Source organism: Triticum aestivum, chromosome 6B (genome assembly GCF_018294505.1).
Source record: "Triticum aestivum cultivar Chinese Spring chromosome 6B, IWGSC CS RefSeq v2.1, whole genome shotgun sequence".
NCBI lineage: Eukaryota > Viridiplantae > Streptophyta > Magnoliopsida > Poales > Poaceae > Triticum > Triticum aestivum.
The window spans coordinates 169,241,858-169,261,336 of record NC_057810.1 but is presented as its reverse complement, the minus strand read 5'-3'; the positions used below and the strand labels follow the sequence as shown (position 1 = coordinate 169,261,336).

Sequence of the window (19,479 nt, the reverse complement as noted above, 5' to 3'; positions counted from 1 at the left end):
CATTGAAGGTATTATTCAAATAAATAGAGTAACCATTATTCTCCTTAAATGAATAACCGTATTGCGATAGACATAATCCAATCATGTCTATGCTCAACGCAAACACCAAATAACAATTATTTAGGTTTAACACCAATCTCGATGGTAGAGGGAGCAGGCGATGCTTGATCACATCAACCTTGGAAACACTTCCAACACACATCGTCATCTCACCTTTAGCTAGTCTCCGTTTATTCCGTAGCTCTTTTATTTCGAGTTACTAACACTTAGCAACCGAACCGGTATCTTAATACCCTGGTGCTACTAGGAGTACTAGTAAAGTACACATTTAATACAACGTATATCCAATATACTTCTGTCAACCTTGCCAGCCTTCTCATCTACCAAGTATCTAGGGTAGTTCTGATTCAGTGACCGTTCCCTCATTACAGAAGCACTTAGTCTCAGGTTTGGGTTCAACCCTGGGTTTCTTCACTGGAGTAGCAACTGATTTGTCATTTCATGAAGTACCCCTTCTTGCCCTTGCCCTTCTTGAAACTAGTGGTTTCACTAACCATCAATAATTGATGCTCCTTCTTGATTTCTACTTTCGCGGTGTCAAACATTGCGAATATTTCAAGGATCATCATATCTATCCCTGATATGTTATAGTTCATCACGAAGCTCTATTAGCTTGGTGGCAATGTCTTTGGAGAAACATCACTATCTCATCTAGAAGATTAACTCCCGCTCGATTCAAGTGATTGTTGTACCCAGACAATCTGAGTACAAGCCCAATGATTGAGCTTTTCTCCCTTAGTTTGTAGGCTAAGAAGCTCGTCGGAGGTCTTATACCTCTTGACGTGGGCACGAGCCTGAAATCCCAATTTCAGCTCTTGGAACATCCCCTATGTTCCGCGACGTTTCAAAATCATCTTCGGTGCCTCAATTCTAAACCGTTTAACATTACTGAACTATCATGTAGTCATCAAAACGTGTATGTCAGATGTTCGCAACATCCACAGACGACGTTCGAGGTTCAGCACACCAAGCGGTGCATTAAGGACATAAGCCTTCTACGTAGCAATGAGGACAATCCTCAGTTTACGGACCTAGTCCACATAATTGCTACTATCAACTTTCAACTAAATTTTCTCTAGGAACATATCTAAAACAGTAGAACTAAAGCGCGAGCTACGACATAATTTGCAAAGACCTTTTGACTATGTTCAGGATAATTAAGTTCATCTAATGAACTCCCACTCAGATAGACATCCCTCTAGTCATCTAAGTGATACATGATCCGAGTCAACTAGGCCGTGTCCGATCATCACGTGAGACGGACTAGTCATCATTGGTGAACATCTTCATGTTGATCGTATCCACTATACGACTCATGTTCGACCTTTCGGTCTCTTGTGTTCCGAGGCCATGTCTGTACATGCTAGGCTCGTCAAGTCAACCTAAGTGTTTCACGTGTGTAAATCTGGCTTACACCCGTTGTATGTGAACGTTAGAATCTATCACACCCGATCATCACGTGGTGCTTCGAAACAACGAACTTTCGCAACGGTGCACAGTTAGGGGGAACACTTTCTTGAAATTATTATGAGGGATCATCTTATTTACTACCGTCGTTCTAAGCAAATAAGATGCATAAACATGATAAACATCACATGTAATCAAAAAGTGACATGATATGGCCAATATCATTTTGCTCCTTTTGATCTCCATCTTCGGGGCTCCATGATCATCATCGTCACCGGCATGACACCATGATCTCCATCATCATGATCTCCATCATCGTGTCTCCATGAAGTTGTCTCGCCAACTATTACTTCTACTACTATGGCTAATGGTTTAGCAATGAAGTAAAGTAATTACATGGCGTTATTCAGTGACACGCAGGTCATACAATAAATAAAGACAACTCCTATGGCTCCTGCCGGTTGTCATACTCATCGACATGCAAGTCGTGATTCCTATAACAAGAACATGATCAATCTCATACATCACATATCATTCATCACATTCTTTTGGCCATATCACATCACATAGCATACCCTGCAAAAACAAGTTAGACGTCCTCTAATTGTTGTTTGCATGTTTTACGTGGCTGCTATGGGTTTCTAGCAAGAACGTTTCTTACCTACGCAAAAGCCACAACGTGATATGCCAATTGCTACTTACCCTTCATAAGGACCCTTTTCATCGAATCCGATCCGACTAAAGTGGGAGAGACTGGCACCCGCTAGCCACCTTATGCAACAAGTGCATGTCAGTCGGTGGAACCTGTCTCACGTAAGTGTACGTGTAAGGTCGGTCCGGGCCGCTTCATCCCACAATACCGTCGAAACAAGATAGGGCTAGTAACGGTAAGCATATTGAACAAAATCAACGCCCACAGCAACTTGTGTTCTACTCTTGCATAGAATCTATGCAATAGACCTAGCTCTGATACCACTGTTGGGGAACGTAGCAGAAATTCAAAATTTTCTACGCATCACCAAGATCAATCTATGGAGAGACTAGCAACGAGAGAGAGAGGGAGTGCATCTTCATACCCTTGAAGATCGCTAAGCGGAAGCGTTGCAAGAACGCGGATGAGGTAGTCGTACTCGTGGCGATTCAGATCGCGGTCGATTTCGATCTAAGCACCGAACAACGGCGCATCCGCGTTCAACACACGTGCAGCCCGGTGACGTCTCCCATGCCTTGATCCAGGAAGGAGAGAGGGAGAGGTTGGGGAAGACTCCGTCCAGCAGCAGCACGACGGCGTGGTGGTGGTGGAGGAGCGCGGTACTCCAGCAGGGCTTCGCCAAGCACTACGAGAGACGAGGAGGGAGGGAGGTAGGGATGTGCCTTGGGAGAGAGAGACTCATGTGTTGGGTAGCCCCAAAACCTCCACTATATATAGGGGGAAGGGAGAGGGGGAGGTTCCCTAGGGTTTCCCCTAGGGGGGGCGGCGGCCAGGGCAGATGGGATCTCCCCTTTGGGTGACTTGGCCCCCAAGCCAGGAGGTGGGAACCCTAGATGGGGCGCCCCAAACCCCCTCGTCACATGGGAATAGGTGAGGGGGGGGCACAGCCCCTTAGCGGGCTGGTTTGCCCCCTCCCCTTGGCCCATGAAGCCCCCCAACACTTGCCGGGGCTCCCGAAACACCTTTCGGTCATGCTGGTCATTACCCGGTACCTCCGGAACACTTCGGACTCCAAAACCCTTCGTCCAATATATCAATCTTCACCTCCGGACCATTGCGGGACTCCTCGTGATGTCCGGGATCTCATCTGGGACTCCGAACAACATTCAGTAACCGCGTACATACCTTCCCTATAACCCTAGCATCATCGAACCTTAAGTGTGTAGACCCTACGGGTTCGGGAACCATGCAGACATGACCGAGACAACTCTCCGGCCAATAACCAACAGCGGGATCTGGATACCCATGTTGGCTCCCACATGTTCCACGATGATCTCATCGGATGAACCACGATGTCAAGGATTCAATCAATCCCGTATACAATTCCCTTTGTCTACCGGTATAGTACTTGCCCGAGATTCGATCGTCGGTATGCCGATACCTTGTTCAATCTCGTTACCGGCAAGTCTCTTTACTTGTTCCGTAACACATCATCTCGTGATCAACTCCTTGATCACATTGTGCACATTATGATAATGTCCTACCGAGTGGGCCCAGAGATACCTCTCCGTCACACGGAGTGACAAATCCCAGTCTCGATTCGTGCCAACCCAACAGACACTTTCGGAGATACCCGTAGTGCACCTTTATAGCCACCCAGTTACGTTGTGACGTTTGGTACACCCAAAGCATTCCTACGGTATCCGGGAGTTGCACAATCTCATGGTCTAAGGAAAAGATACTTGACATTTAGAAAAGCTTTAGCATACGAACTACACGATCTTGTGCTAGGCTTATGATTGGGTCTTGTCCATCACATCATTCTCCTAATGATGTGATCCCATTATCAATGACATCCAATGTCCATGGTCAGGAAACCATGACCATCTGTTGATCAACGAGCTAGTCAACTAGAGGCTCACTAGGGACATGTTGTGGTCTATGTATTCACACATGTATTGCGGTTTCCGGTCAATACAATTATAGCATGAATAATAGACAACTATCATGAACAAGGAAATACAATAATAACCATTTTATTATTGCCTCTAGGGCATATTTCCAACAAGTTTTACGTGGCTGCTACGGGCTTCTAGCAAGAACCGTTCTTACCTACGGCAAAAACCACAATGGTGTTTTATCAAGTTTGTTGTTTTAACCTTCTTCAAGGACTGGTCGTAGTCAGATTCGATTCAACTAAAGTAGGAGAAACAGACACCCGCCAGCTACCATTATGCAAAACTAGTTGCATGTCTTACGGTGGAACCGATCTCATGTGCATGAACATGTAAGGTTATTACGGGCCGCTTCATCCCAAAATACCGCCGAATCAAAATAAGATGTTGGTGGTAAGCAGTATGACTATCACCACCCACAACTCTTTGTGTTCTACTCATGCATATCAGCTACGCATAGACCTGGCTCTGATGCCACTGCTGGGAAATGTTGCATGGAAAACAAAAAAAATTCTACGCACACGCAAGATCTATCAAGGAGTTGCATAGCAATGAGAGGGGGAGAGTGTGTCTACGTACCCTCGTAGACCATAAGCGGAAGCGTTTGACAACGCGGTTGATGTAGTCGAACTTCTTCGCGTTTCAACCGATCGAGCACCGAACGTACGGCACCTTCATGTTCGGCACACGTTCAGCTCGATGACGTCATCTGCCTTCTTGATCCAGCAAGACGACGAGGTAGTGGATGAGTTCCGACAACACGATGGCATGGGTGATGGTGATGGTGAAGCTATCTCCGCAGGGCTTCACCTAAGCACTACGAAAATATGATCGGGGGTGTAAACAGTGGAGGGGGGCACCGCACATGGCTAGGCAATTGTCTGTTGCTGTGCTAAGTGCCCCCTCCCACATATATATAGGTGGGAGGGAGGGAGGAGCAGCCAAGGGGGGCACCCAAGTAGGAGGAATCCTACTTGGGGTCTCTCCTAAGCCGCACCCCCTGCCTTGTATAGGTGCGGGGGAAAGGCATGGGAGGGTGGCGCCCCACCCCCGCCCCCTTTCCTTTCTCCCATGAGAGGGAAAGGTAAGAGGGGCTAGCCCTCCCCCTTTTCCTTCCCTAGGGCTGAACGACCAGGGAGAGGGGCGCACCAGCTCCTTGTGGGCTGGTCTATCCCTCCCTTAGCCCATTAAGCCCATGACACCTACCGGGGGTGTCCGGAACCCCTTTTGGTGACCCGATGGCTACCTGGTGCATCCTGAAACCCTTCCGGTGTCCAAATACCATCGTCCTATATATCAATCTTTACCTCTAGACCATTTCGAGAATCCTTGTCATGTACGTGATCTCATCCGAGACTCTAAACAACATTCAGTCACCAAATCATATAACTCATATAACACTATATCGCCAACAAACGTTTAAGCGTGCGGACCCTACGGGTTCGAGAACTATGTAGACATGACTGAGACACGTCTCCGGTCAATAACCAATAGTGGAACCTGGATGCCCATATTGGCTCCTACATATTCTACGAAGATCTTTATCGGTTGAGCCCTTATACGTAATTCCCTTTGTCCATCGGTATGTTACTTGCCCGATATTCGATTGTCGATATCTTCTACCTAGTTCAATCTCGTTGCCGGCAAGTCTCTTTACTCGTTCCGTAATACATCATCCTGTAACCAACTCATTAGTCACTTTGCTTGCAAGGCTCCTTATGATGTGTATTACCGAGAGGGCCCAGAGTCTGATACTCGAAGTGACAAATCCTAATCTCGATCTATGCTAACTCAAAAAACACCTTTGGAGATACCTGTAGAGCATCTTTGTGATCACCTAGTTACGTTGTGACGTTTGATAGTACACAAGGTATTCCTCCGGTATCCAGGAGTTTCATTCATAGTCGAAGGAATATGTATTTGACATGAAGAAAGCAATAGCAATAAACTGAACAATCATTATGCTAAGCTAACCGATGGGTCTTGCCCATCACATCATTCTCCTAATGATGTGATCCTGTTATCAAATGACAACACATGTCAATGGTTAGGAAACCTTAACCATCTTTGATCAACGAGCTAGTCTAGTAGAGGCTTACTAGGGACACGGTATTTGTTTAAGTATTCACACATGTATTTAAGTTTCCGGTCAATACAATTCTAGCATGAATAATAAACTTTTATCGTGAATAAGGAAATATATAATAACAACTTTATTATTGCCTCTAGGGCATATTTCCTTCACGATGAATTGTGGGTTTATGACCAAATTATTCACTAAAAGTAATTGAGTCTTTTTTGAACTTTATTATGCATGATCTTCGTATTTCTCTCTGATCTATCCGTTTGGTTTGGCCAACTAGATTGATTTATCTTCAACAGAGAGGTTCTTTGTAGTGGGTTCAGTCTTACGGTGTCCTCACCCAGTGACAGCAGGGGTAGCAAGGCACGTATTGTATTATTGCCATTAAGGGTAAAATGATGGGGTTTAATCATATTGCTTGGTTTTATTCTAGGGATAATTGGTTTTATGCCCCTAGTTGTGTCCCACTCGACATGATTGCCCCTAATCCAAAAGCCAGCGGTTCTGTCCAACCCACTTTGGTCGTCTTGTGCTTTTACCCTTTGACCGTTTGACTGTCACTTTGAAAACTTCATAACTAATTCATACTAAATCAGAAAAATGCAAATAAGATGCCAAAATGTTTGGAAAAACATCACCTGTATGTCAATGTCACTTTGCATTCATGAAAAAAGTGTTGATAAGTGCCCATTTGAGTTTTAGCTCTTATCACACCACCATGAATAGTAAAATCATACAAAGTTCAAAAAAATCCAAAAAACATTGGTGTCAAAGAATGACAAATGTTTTTAGTGCTTGCCAAGTTTCATCAGGCAATGACATTTGTGGAAGTCATGGCAAAAAAATCAACACTCCAAAATAGATTGTTTTTTGCCATGACTTCCACAAATGGCATTCCCTGGTGAAACTTGGCAAGCGCTTAAAACATTTGTCATTCTTTGGCACCAAATTTTTTTGGATTTTTTGAACTTTTTAAGATTTTACTGTTCATGGTGCTGTGATAAGAGCTAAAACTCGAATGGGCACTTACCACCACTTTTTTTATGAATGCAATTGACATTAACATACATGTGATGTTTTTCCAAACATTTCAGTATCTTATTTGCATTTTTCTGGTTTAGTATGAATTAGTTATGAAGTTTTCAAAGTGACAGTCAAACGGTCAAAGGGCGAAAGCACAAGACGACAAAGTGGGTTGGATAGAACCGCTGTCTTTTGGAAATTAGGGGCAATCCCGTCGAGTGGGACACAACTAGGGGCATAAAACCAATTATCCCTTTATTCTATCTACATTATGCCATCTTGCTTAAAGCATTGCTTTGTTTGTCATGAACTTGATACCCTAGATGCAGGCATGAGTTGGTCGATGGGTGGAGTAATAGTAGTAGATGCAGGCAGGAGTCGATCTACTTGTCACGGACTTAATGCCTATATACATGATCATTACCATGAATAATGTCATAACTTTGCGCTTTTCTATGAATTGCCCAACAATAATTTGTCTACCCATAGTATGCTTTTATTATGAGAGAAATGCCTCTGGTGAAAACTATGGCCCCGAGGTCTATTTCAATCATATTACAAAAACCAAAAATACCTTGCTACAATTTTACTTCTTTTATTTTATTTGCAATTTTATCTACCTACAACTATTAGATTTAATCCTTGCAATTAACAAGTACAAGGGGATTGACAACCATATTGCCCGTGTTGGGTGCAAGTATTTGCTCTTGTACGTGCATGTATTGTTCACTTGTGTGGTTATCCTATTGGTTCAATAACATTGGCTCACTAAGGGAAATACTATCCTCTACTATATTGCTTCACCCTTCCTCTTCGGGGGAAATCCCAACACAACTCACAAGTAGCAGCGACTCCCACGGTTTTCCTTCGAGATCATTGGAGCAAGGACACATATGTCAATTGGGTCAAGCGCAAGTTTCTTAAGGCGGTCATGCCTTACAACAAGAGAATGTCTTCCGTGATCCGCCAAAGACCATACTTTCATTCCTTATCCTCCAATTATGTGTTGGATGATTTCATCGCCATGGACATCTTGAACAAGACCGCCGACAATGCTATTGCTCGTGTATGATTGAAGAAACCCGACCTTGCTTTGAAGGCCAATGTTATCCAAGAAGAGGAAGAATAAGAGGATGATAGTTGCCCCGAGGACACCAAATATGCTTACTAGATCACATGACTCTTGAGTTAAGGCAATTTTGGGGCAACAAGAGGAACTTCAAGTCCAACAACTCAAGTGGCTACAGGCCAAAAGGTCAATGAGTAAGGACTTGTCACAATTATGGGAATGTGACTCCCTTCATTGTGGAGTGTCCTTATGAGAAGAGAGAAAACAATGGAGGCAAGTTTATCCAAAGAAAAGATCTACACTTCCATCAAAGAAAATTTGATTCCCCCATACACTTCTTGTTGATCTTGTTACTCTTGGGTGTTTGGGCATCCTAGAAGGAATAGATCACCTTGGAGCCACATTCCATTATGGTGAAGCTCTGTGGTGGTGTTGAGAGCCTCCAATTAAGTTGTGAGAGAGCCCCAACCTTGTTTGTAAAGGTTCGGGTTACCACCTTCAAGGGCACCGCTAGTGAATTCGTGGCACCTTGCATCGTGCGAGGGGTGAGGAGAATAGGTGAGTCCTTGGGATGCTTGGGGATCATTGTGCCTCCACACCCCTCCAACGGAGACGTACCTCCCCCAATGAGGGAACTTTGGGAACACATCCTCGTCTTCATCGTCTCCACTTGCGGTTATCTCGTACATTTACTTGTTGGTAGCTTCCACCTTGTGTTTTACTCTTGCGAGCTTGTGCTGCTCATTATTCTTATCACATAGGTTGTCCACCTAGTTGCATATCTAGACAACCTACCTTTTGCTGAGCCTAAAATTGAGAACCAAGTTAAAAATTATTAGTCGCCTATTCAACCCCCTTCTAGTCGATCATTCTTATCCTTTCACAAACCAAATAAACTAGCCTACCCAAACTTATCCACTTTCAAAATATCTAGCCTAGTATAAGATTGAGCCATTGGTTGGCTATCCCCTTGCACACGGGGGAGTGGGAAACCAACTGGACAGCTCTACCGCGCACACAAGGTCTACTCCTGCGCACATGGGGTCTCCAGACTCCAAACGGTTTTTTGGAGAGACCGTAAATTCCTCCCTTCTTCTACCTCCAAACCTAACCCTAACACCTTGTGAGCCTTGATACATCTCCAACGTATCTACATTTTTTATTGTTCCATGCTATTATAGTATCAATCTTGGATGTTTATATGAAACTACAAGCAATTATATATCATTTTTTCCTGCAAAAAATTATATATCATTATTTGGGACTAACCTATTAACTTAGTGCCCAGTGCCAGTTGATGTTTTTGCGTGTTTTTGGTTTTTCAGAATATCAGTACCAAACGAAGTCCAAATGCCATGAAACTTTTTGAAGATTTTTTCCGAACAAAAGAGACCCTGAAAGCTTCGGGAGAGGGCCAGAAGATAAAGGAGGATCCCACAAGGCACCAGGGTGCGCCCAGGGGGTAGGCGCGTCCCTGGTGGCTCGTGAGGTCCATGTTCACCCATTTGACCTAATTCCGCCTCTATAAGTTCTCTGAAATCGAGAAACCAACAGAGAGCCACCCAAAATACTTTTTCCGCCGCCGCAAGCTTCTCTTCTCGAGAGATCCCATCTGGAGGCCTTTTTCGGCACTCTGCCGGAGGGGGAATCAACCACGGAGGGGCTCTACATCAACCTGTTGCTCTTCTGATGATGTGTGAGCAGTCTACTATAGATCTACTGGTCCATAGTTAGTACCTAGATGGCCTCTCCGCTCTCTTTGATCTTCAATACAGTGTTCTCCTCGATGTTCTTGGAGATTTATTCGATGTAATCACTTTTTATGGTGTGTTTGTTGGGATCTGATGAATTGTGAGTTTATGATCAGATTATCCATGAATATTATTTGAGTCTTCTCTGAACTCGTTTATGCATGATTATTATGGCTTTGTATTTCTATTCAATCTATTGATTTGGTTTGGCCAACTAGATTGATTTTTCTTGCCATGGGAGATGTGCTTTGTGATGGGTTCGATCTTGTGGTGCTCAATCCCAGTGACAGAAAGAGACATGACACGTATTTGTATCGTTGCCATTAAGGATAAAAAAATGGGGTTTATTCATGCATGAGTTTACTTTGTCTACATCACATCATCTTGCTTAAGGCATTACTCCGTTCTTTATGAACTTAATACTCTAGATGTATGCTGGATAGCGGTCGATGTGTGGAGTAATAGTAGTACATGCAGGCAGGAGTCGGTCTACTTGTCTCGGATGTGATGCCTATATACATGATCATTGCCTTGGATATCATCATGATTATTCGCTTTTCTATCAATTTCCTAACAATAATTTGTTTACCCACCGTATGCTATTTTCAAGAGAGAAGCCTCTAGTGAAAACTATGGCCCTGGGTCTACTTTTTATCATATATTAAAATCCAAAATACCTTGCTACAATTTTTCTTTACTTTATTTATTTTGTATTTTATTTATATATCTATCACTACGAGATTTTAATCCTTGCAATTAACCGACGAGGGATTGACAACCCCTTGTTCGCGTTGGGTGCAAGTAGTTGTTGTTTTGTGTGTAGGTACTGCTAACAAGGTGTTGTGTGGTTCTCCTACTAGATTGACAACATTGGTTCTTAACTGAGGGAAGTACTTATTTCTAATGTACTTCATCATCCTCTCCTATTCGGGGAAATCACAACGCAACTCACAAGTAGCAAGCCTCCCCCATTGGTACACCTGGATTTGCTCAATACTCTCCATTCCCCCACTCAAACTTGTTGATTCTTTGGAAAAAGAGAGCAAAACCCGATCTGCACTTCCACCAAATCGATTTGTGTTCTCCGCTCAATTTTTCTCCATCAGCATTGTTACTCTTGAAGGTTGGGCTCCTAGGCGGTAGAGGTCATCCCCAGAAACTTCTCTACTTATGGTGTGCTTCCGAAAATTTGTAAAGGTATGGTACTCACCTTTAAGACCATCCCGAGTGATTTGATGCTCATACATTGGGGAGGGGAGGGGGTGACTCAAACTGGGAATATGATGAGCCGGTGACGCTCTCGAGCTTTGCCTTCGACATTCTTCAACGCAAATTAGAACTCCCCAAGGAGCTTGAACTCCGGGATAAAATCTGCGTCCTTGACTCACTCGTGGTTAATCCTTGGCCTCACTTTACTTCTCTTGTATGCTTATTGGTTTGCTAATAAGATTGTTGCCTAGCATACTCTGATTTGAGCTTGCTTGCCATATAAATTGTGTTCACCCATTTGCATATCTAGATAATCTACTTTATTCACATTGCCCTAAAATTAGAAGTTAAGTTTAAAATTAATAGTATTTTATTCACCCTCATGTATTTGATCGTATTGATCCTTTCAGCTTCCACGTATCACATTGCATATAGCACAAGGCCTGACCCTATCATATTGTGATGGTGACAAACTAAAAATGCATGAACATGATTCTTCACCAAACTCCGTGCAAAGTTTTTTAGTTTTGAGGGGACCTTAACTTTCACAACCGCCTCCACTGTTTTATGCTTGTCTCGGTGTTTGAATACTCAGCTCTATGCTGCAACCAATCTTCCCTAAGGATTTTTATTTTTGAGAAAGTAAGTTTTTGTTTGTTTGTTAGGGGAGCCATTTTACCATTCTGCCGTTCATACATTCAGCCCGGATGAGAAAAAAAAACAACCTACAACTGACCTAACAGGCCTTCTAGTCATATGGGCCGAACACCATTCGTTCGAAACAATTCCGAGCACCGGTCCAGCCCTAAAATAAAGGGGAGCGTCCAGCCCCATTAAAGAAACTGAAAAAAATTCTTCTCAAAAAAAAAACTGAAAAAATTGTCTCAAAAAAAAAACTGAAAAAATTCGCAGGGGCGCGTGCTCGGTAGGGCAGGGTGGGGGGGGTCCCCGATTTCAAATGCCTCCCCATTCCACGCCGAAGAGGGGGAGAGGAGACGAGCACACGCACCCTGTGAGGTTTCCGTTTGTCCACTCCTGCTGCCGCTGCTGCTCGCGTCAGCCGCCGCCGCCGCCGACGCGAGGAGGGAAACCGTGGATGGAGATCGCGCGGTCCGCCGCCGCCGTGGGCTGCTCCAAGGAGCACCAGAGGATCTACGCCGACTGGTTCGCCATCGCCGACCCAGGTGCGTGCTCTCGCAACCTTCGCGGTTCCCACCACCAGCGCCCCCCAAATCTAAGGATTGGGAGGGGATGGCCGACGCTTTGCTGATTCTCCTGGGGCGGCGTCCCCGGCTGTCCCTGCAGATGGAGACGGGCGCGTCACGGGCGCCGACGCCACCAAGTTCTTCGCCATGTCCGGCCTCTCCCGCGCCGACCTCAAGCAGGTGAGTGAACCGGCCGCCGATAACTCGAGTTGCCGCTGGTGAATGGGAGTCTAACTAGTCCGTTGTCGATCGATTCAAGGTTTGGGCGATTGCTGACTCCAAGCGGCAGGGTTACCTCGGCTTCGGCGAGTTCGCGGCCGCGATGCAGGTTTGCCCACTTTTGCCCTCTCCGTTTAGGCGCTAGTTCGCTAGTCTGTGCTGCTGGTAGTAGGAGATGTGGCTGTGTGGTGTTGATGGTTTCGTCTGTTGCAATCTGCAGCTCGTATCTCTGGCTCAAGCGGGGAATGAGATCACCCAGGACAGTCTCAAGCGTGAAGGTCGGTGGCACCTTGTTATGATGTGGGCTGTGAACTGCGCCTCATCTGTTTTTATTTCTGCCGAGTTCATCTGTGTCTGATATTTGAGCTGGATTGCTTGTGGTTGTTTTCTCAGATCTGAGTAGCTTCGATCCTCCTGTGATGAAAGGTCTTGATGAGCTGCTTGCTGTAAGTTTATTAGATGTGCAGCTTATCCTGTGTCATTCAATTGCATTTACAGCCTCTCACACTAACATGGTATTTTGTAATGGGTATTTCTTTTTTAGAGATCAATGGCTATTGTGAATGTAGTTCGCCCACAAGAAAATGGTAATCAGTCTGCCCCCTTTTCCCATGGTAAATCATGATAATAAAGTCCTGTATGATGCTAATCATTTCTGTTCTGTTCAGGCACCCCTCAGGTGCAAGCACCTTCTACAAACAGCTGGTTCAGTTCCAAATCAGCAAAGAAGGTACTCTACTCATGTGCAATCTTTCCATTTTCAGTAACTTTGTCATTGCAGCACATATTAATTTTCTCTCTTTGTTATTAACTAAACCACTGTAACTTATTGAATCATCGAAGCTGACTTTGCCAATTAGAGCATGTATTCACAGCAGTCTTTTCTTTGGTGCTTTGTAGATTCAAACGCCTCTGACTGCTGTTACTTCTGTAATTGATGGCTTGAAAAGACTGTACATCGAAAAACTGAAGCCTTTAGAAGTTGCATACCGGTTCAATGATTTTGCCTCTCCATTGCTGGTACAGACTTCTGTTTAAACCCTAGTTTCGTTATGATTTACAGATCACAATGTTCTCGACCCCATCTTCTTTCATCCCGAGTGTGTTATTGAGTCGGTACTTTCATGTCATTGCATTTATTCTTCCATATTTCAGACGAACAGCGACTTCGATGCGAAGCCAATGGTTATGCTCTTAGGTCAATATTCTACAGGGAAAACAACATTCATTAAGCACCTGTTGAAGACAAACTTCCCAGGTTTGGGGCTTTATTTAATACAGAAAACCTGAGTTTCATTTTTGGCCACGCCATCTATTTTGGTGGTACGTTTCTCTATAACATCGGACTGCAACTCTAATTGGCCTTTCGAAATGCAGGAGCTCATATCGGACCAGAGCCCACTACTGACAGATTTGTGGTTGTGATGGTAAGTGTTGCATGAATATTTATGTACATGCAGCAAGGATAAGAGATTTTTCAGATAATTATTGCTTGAGCATATTTACTCGGAATGCTTGCTTTTCAGTGTTAACTGAATTATTTATGTTGATGTTGAAAACATCAGCTCTTTCTTTTGTAAGAAACAAAGATGGCATACAGATATGGACCAATGACAGTAGTGTCTGTTCTGCCCAGCTTCATCAATTTTGTAGCATGATGTGAGGATTTAATAGTTGCTTTTGTTTCTATGTCAGCAAAAGCATGAATTGATGAGAGCTGTTAATAAACACATAACTTGGTAATAACCCAGGAGTTTGAGGAGTTTCTTTATCACGATGGTGTTGTGTTCTTAGTTTGCTGAAATACAATGGGACACAGAAGACAACTGCTGTTTTGTTTATCCCACTTTTCATTAAAATATTCCTTTAGTGGCTAGAGTTTTAATGCACACGTGTAAAATATTTGTGCACTTTTTTGGATACAGGATTTCTGGCTGACATTTGACATAAAAATCTTATCAATTTGCATTCCCTATTTGCTTCTATTGTTAATGTACTCGTATTTATCCCATTGATCTCTCATATTTTTTCCCCACGTCAGTCAGGATCTGATGAAAGGACTGTTCCTGGCAATACAATTGCAGTCCAAGCCGATATGCCTTTCAATGGTCTCACGACATTTGGGGGTGCATTCCTATCAAAGTTTGAATGCTCTCAGATGCCACATCCTGTAAGCATTAATTGAGATACTAATACATGTGAAACAGTCATTTCAGACACTGATAGCTGCCTTGTTTTTTGAAGCTACTGGATCATATCACCTTTGTCGACACTCCTGGTGTTCTCTCTGGTGAAAAGCAAAGGACCCAGCGTAGTTATGATTTCACTGGTGTAACTTCATGGTTTGCTGCAAAGTGCGATGTTATTCTTCTATTGTTTGATCCTCACAAGCTCGATATCAGTGATGAATTCAAGCGTGTCATTTCTTCTTTACGTGGGAATGAAGACAAAATACGTGTGGTGCTGAACAAGGCAGATCAAGTTGACACTCAGCAGGTATATGTTTTTCTTGCAATCTACTTGTATGTTCCTGCTATTTTTTTCCCTAGGTGTAACCCGGCACACATGATTATATGAAACCAAAATTTTCCCTTATGTGTGCTGCAGCTTATGAGAGTGTACGGTGCGCTGATGTGGTCTCTTGGGAAAGTTCTAAACACCCCTGAGGTTATGCGTGTCTACATTGGGTAATAGTCCTCTTCTCTGTAATGCTGTAATGCTTTAGTAATCTTTACTTCTGGAGATTGAAGGTTGTACAGCTCTAGTATACTATCAAAGAAAAAAAAGTCTGCATATTTTTGAAGACCAAAATGTAGTGTGAATCCAGCACCAGGTGCAGGACTGGTGTCTTCATGTTTTTGTATCGTAACCTGAAACTCATGTTGAAGCTAATATTTGCAGGTCGTTCAATGACAAACCTGTGAATGAATCAGCTGTTGGGCCAATTGGAAAGGAATTGTTTGAGAAAGAGCAAGAGGATCTCCTTGCTGACCTGAAAGACATACCTAAGAAGGCTTGTGATCGCCGGGTAAGTAATAATGTATCATACTTAATTATGTATGGAATCCTTATATGGACTGCAGAATTTCAATATGACTGGCTTGCCATTTCCATGCGTAGGTCAATGAGTTTGTGAAGCGTGCTAGAGCTGCGAAGATCCATGCTTACATAATTGGCCAGCTGAAGAAGGAGATGCCTGCAATGATGGGGAAAGCCAAGGCTCAACAGCGACTCATTGACAACTTGCAAGATGAGTTTGCAAAGGTATTAACATGCAAAACAATGAATTTGCATGATGAATTTCAGATACATGATGAATACCTTCCTCCACCGCAAAGTGAAACCAAATGAATTTCAAATACATGGTGTTCATTTGCTTGCATCTTAATCCATAACTGCCTCCTTTCTGCACAATGTGCCCGCTCCATTGACGCCTGAGATGTATTGGAAACAGGTCCAGAGGGAGTACCACCTTCCGGCGGGCGACTTCCCCGACGTGGAGCACTTCAAGCAGGTGCTGTCCGGGTACAGCATCGACAAGTTCGAGAAGATGAAGCCCAAGATGGTGCAGGCCGTGGACGACATGCTCGCGCACGACATCCCGGACCTCCTCAAGAACTTCAGCAACCCTTACCAGTGAACTTGTTGCTGACCTCTCGTCAGTCGCAACTTATTCCGCAAGTGTTGTTCGTCTGCCATGACTCATGATGGAAGTAGGCAAGCGTGAGAGACCCATGGCATGTGCAAGGTTATGCCTGCCCTTGTGTGGGAAAAGTGATAAACGTGTAACACAATGTTCAGAGATGCGTCGGCTCTTTCCTTTTGTCTTCAGTGCTGTACTGCCGTAGCCTATGCATCTTTGACCACTGTTCGGAATAGATACCTGGTGGGAAAATTCAAGATGAATAGGCACTATAGTAGGACTTGTGTTTTTTCCGGCAATTTTGGCAGAAACATGCATGGATTGGCCAGTTTCAAAATTGCAGAAATGAAGTTTAGAAGGAAGAAACATTTTCTGAAGAATTCCATGTGTGGCAGCAGAGCAGACGCTACCCGCCTGCTACCATGTGTCGCTGTGTCGGCTCCCAACAATCTCATCCACGAATCGTGCGCTTAAAATCGCGTCCCGTAATATATAATATTCCCGTAATATATAATATAGTGATATAATAAATAAAATAAACGGCGCAACCAAAGATCGACCGCACGGCACGCACCGGCAGGCCAGGCTGCAGCGTCGGCGAATATGCCCCGCTAGTGGCCGACGGCGCTACTGCCGACCGTGCCCACCACCGCGATTCCGCACCCATCCGTCCATCACAGAAAGGGAAAAAAATCTGTGCACCAGACAGACGGTTAGTCTACCAGCGGCCGGGAGAGGGGGTACGCGTCGCGCTGACGCCGGACGGGAACGCGGTGCGGGGAGGGGGAGGTGACGACCCGACCCCAACCTCAACCTCACCCGACCCGAGGACGGGGACGTGGACGCGGTCGATTGGAATGGAATAATAATCATAAACAAACCGACGCGACGCCCGGTCGTGGGCGGGCCCGCCGCGTCAGCCGGCCAGCCCGCTGCCGACCAAACACACAAACAAGGCGCGCACGGTGGAGTCGCCGAGGGAAGGCCGAGCGAGCGCGAGACGAGAGAGACCACACCAGACGAGGCGAGCGAGAGGGGCGCCGAGGGAGGCGAGGCGACGCGATGCGGCGCGCGAGGCCGCCGCCGGGGCCGGGGCTGGAGGGCGAGGAGGTGAGGTACCGCGGGGTGCGGCGGCGCCCGTCGGGCCGGTACGCGGCCGAGATCCGCGACCCGGCGAAGAAGACCCCGATCTGGCTCGGCACCTTCGACTCCGCCGAGGCCGCCGCGCGCGCCTACGACGCCGCCGCCAGGAACCTCCGCGGCGCCGCCGCGCGCACCAACTTCCCCGCCTCCCCCGCCGCGGCGCCGCCGCGCGCGGCGCCCCCCGCCCCCGTCGCCGCGCCGGCGACGATGGCCGCGGCGGCCACATCTAGCCACAGCAGCACGATCGAGTCCTGGAGCGGCGGCGTCCCGGCCACCAGCGTCCTCTTCCGCGCCGCCGCCGCAGCCGCGATCGGCGCCCCGGCCGTCGAGGAGGACTGCCGCAGCTACTGCGGCTCCTCCTCGTCCGCGGTGTGCGAGGACGGCGCGTCGGGGGGCGCCGCTGCCGCAGACGAGGTTGCAGCGCCGCCGCGCCCCTCCTCGTCCTCGCTGCCCTTCGATCTGAACCTGCCGGACCCCGCGGCCGCCGCCGACGAGATGGACTGGCGCTGCGACACGCTGCTCCGCCTCTGATCGGCCTCCCGCCTGCTTCGGATGCGTCACCTCCTCCCCTTCCTGCTCCCGGACTAACGCGGCGGCGCGGCTGCCTACTGCGAAGTGCTTCTACTATCTCGATAGAATTGGATTTTTGGTCTCTGTTTTACTACCACTCAAGTTCTGAATATCTGATACTCTGCCTTATGTGATAATGTGAATAAGTTCATCATCATCATATCATCATGTAATCCACGGGAAATAGACTGATAATTTTTGCCATCTTTCTCTGTTCTTACTTGTGTGTCATCCACTGGCTGCTGCAGCAGCTGCTGTCGATATAGTATGGATTGATTAGATGATGCGTAATGGAAGAAAGCAAGAGGAAATTTACATGTAACTTGTGTGAACTGGCTCATTTGTTTTCTGAGATTGTTGGCTGCTGAGCGAGAGAGAAGTTCTGGCTCCTGGAAGAGTGTCTGATTGTGCTGTTCTGTATCTCTGCATTATGCAGCATGGCCAGAAAGCTTTTGGCCTGTGGCCTTCCTGCCGACACGATACAACATCGATGTGCACCACGAGAATTTCAAGGAATTTGGATCATAATGCTCCTCTGATGTTTGTATTCTCTTGAGCAAATCATCACACTGGAAACCCAAAATCAAGCAGCAGATGCAGGGCTCCGCTCTGGATCTCCGTGTGTGGCTTCCCGTTCTGTGGCTGCTGCTGTCTCTCGCGGTGCATTATCCATGGTGCTAATCTCTGCTGAGTGTTGAGGTCCGATGTACTCTACTACTGTTCTTTGGGCAAGGATTACCACAAGGGCAGGATATCGTCAAAGTGGTGCCGCACGGTAGAAATGGCTTGATGATCTTCATTTCTGAGTTCCTGGGCGTTGCGCCTTCTCCATTAAGGTAAAAGCAGAGCACCGGCGGAAACAAGGAAAATCAGAACATCCGAGCTAACTTTATAACGGCGATCATATGGGGGATGCCTCGTTGGAAAAAAATTAACAGCAATCATAGCCCTAATTAAGGCGATCTCCCAAGTTCCAGACCTGTCGAACAGAAGTACAACTACAACGTCCCTACTTCTTCGTTCACATTTGTTTTGAGGGTTTGCTTGTTTTGACAAAATAAAAATGTTCAAGCTTTGAAAGTAGAGCTCCTATCATGTAGCATAAGGCGTGGGATAGGGAGTAAACGCGGATGCGGCGCTGTGCTGGGCTAGCCAAAATCCCAGATACCATTTTTTATTGAGCAACTATTGCAGAGGCTATACATCGCCAGTACTGATTTTATTACAGCTCGCCTGCAGCCGACTATTTTGGGCCAGCACAATAATTGAGCGCCCACAAGTTTTTTCCCTGTGTTTTTTTAATAGGTTTTTTCACTGTTATTGCATTGGCCTTTTTCTTAGGTTTTCTCTTTATTTTATATTTTTGCACACAGATTTCCTGCAAAAATGTTCAAGCTTAGAAAGTAGAGCTCCTATCCTGTAACATAAGGCACGGGATAGCGAGTAAACGCGGATGCGGCGCTGTGCTGGGCTGGCCAAAATCCCAGGAC

General features: G+C 45.7%; 2 protein-coding genes across 2 annotated transcripts; both read left to right on the top strand.

Moving 5' to 3' along the window:
- Positions 1–12,154: 12,154 nt before the first annotated feature.
- LOC123136390 (EH domain-containing protein 1) lies at positions 12,155–16,550 on the top strand. The gene is made up of 16 exons (XM_044555745.1): positions 12,155–12,393; positions 12,515–12,594; positions 12,674–12,742; positions 12,854–12,911; positions 13,027–13,079; positions 13,178–13,220; positions 13,302–13,363; positions 13,534–13,653; positions 13,789–13,891; positions 14,011–14,060; positions 14,675–14,803; positions 14,878–15,129; positions 15,241–15,320; positions 15,535–15,661; positions 15,754–15,897; positions 16,088–16,550. The coding sequence occupies exons 1-16, from the start codon at positions 12,168–12,170 to the stop codon at positions 16,271–16,273; spliced, it is 1,782 nt and encodes a 593-aa protein (XP_044411680.1). The 5' UTR covers positions 12,155–12,167; the 3' UTR covers positions 16,274–16,550.
- A 583-nt stretch (positions 16,551–17,133) lies between these two features.
- Positions 17,134–18,195, top strand: LOC123133874 (ethylene-responsive transcription factor 3). Its single transcript, XM_044553265.1, has one exon. It carries the CDS (start codon positions 17,339–17,341, stop codon positions 17,948–17,950), a length of 612 nt encoding a protein of 203 aa, XP_044409200.1. The 5' UTR covers positions 17,134–17,338; the 3' UTR covers positions 17,951–18,195.
- Positions 18,196–19,479: the final 1,284 nt, after the last annotated feature.

Bases quoted from the DNA above. Each gene is read 5' to 3' on its own strand.
- LOC123136390 (XM_044555745.1), top strand. From the start codon at position 12,168: ATGCCTCCCCATTCCACGCCGAAGAGGGGGAGAGGAGACGAGCACACG. The intron at 12,394-12,514 runs GTGCGTGCTCTC...CTGTCCCTGCAG, and splicing joins GTTCGCCATCGCCGACCCAG to ATGGAGACGGGCGCGTCACG. The intron at 13,892-14,010 runs GTTTGGGGCTTT...TTCGAAATGCAG, and splicing joins GTTGAAGACAAACTTCCCAG to GAGCTCATATCGGACCAGAG.
- LOC123133874 (XM_044553265.1), top strand. From the start codon at position 17,339: ATGCGGCGCGCGAGGCCGCCGCCGGGGCCGGGGCTGGAGGGCGAGGAG.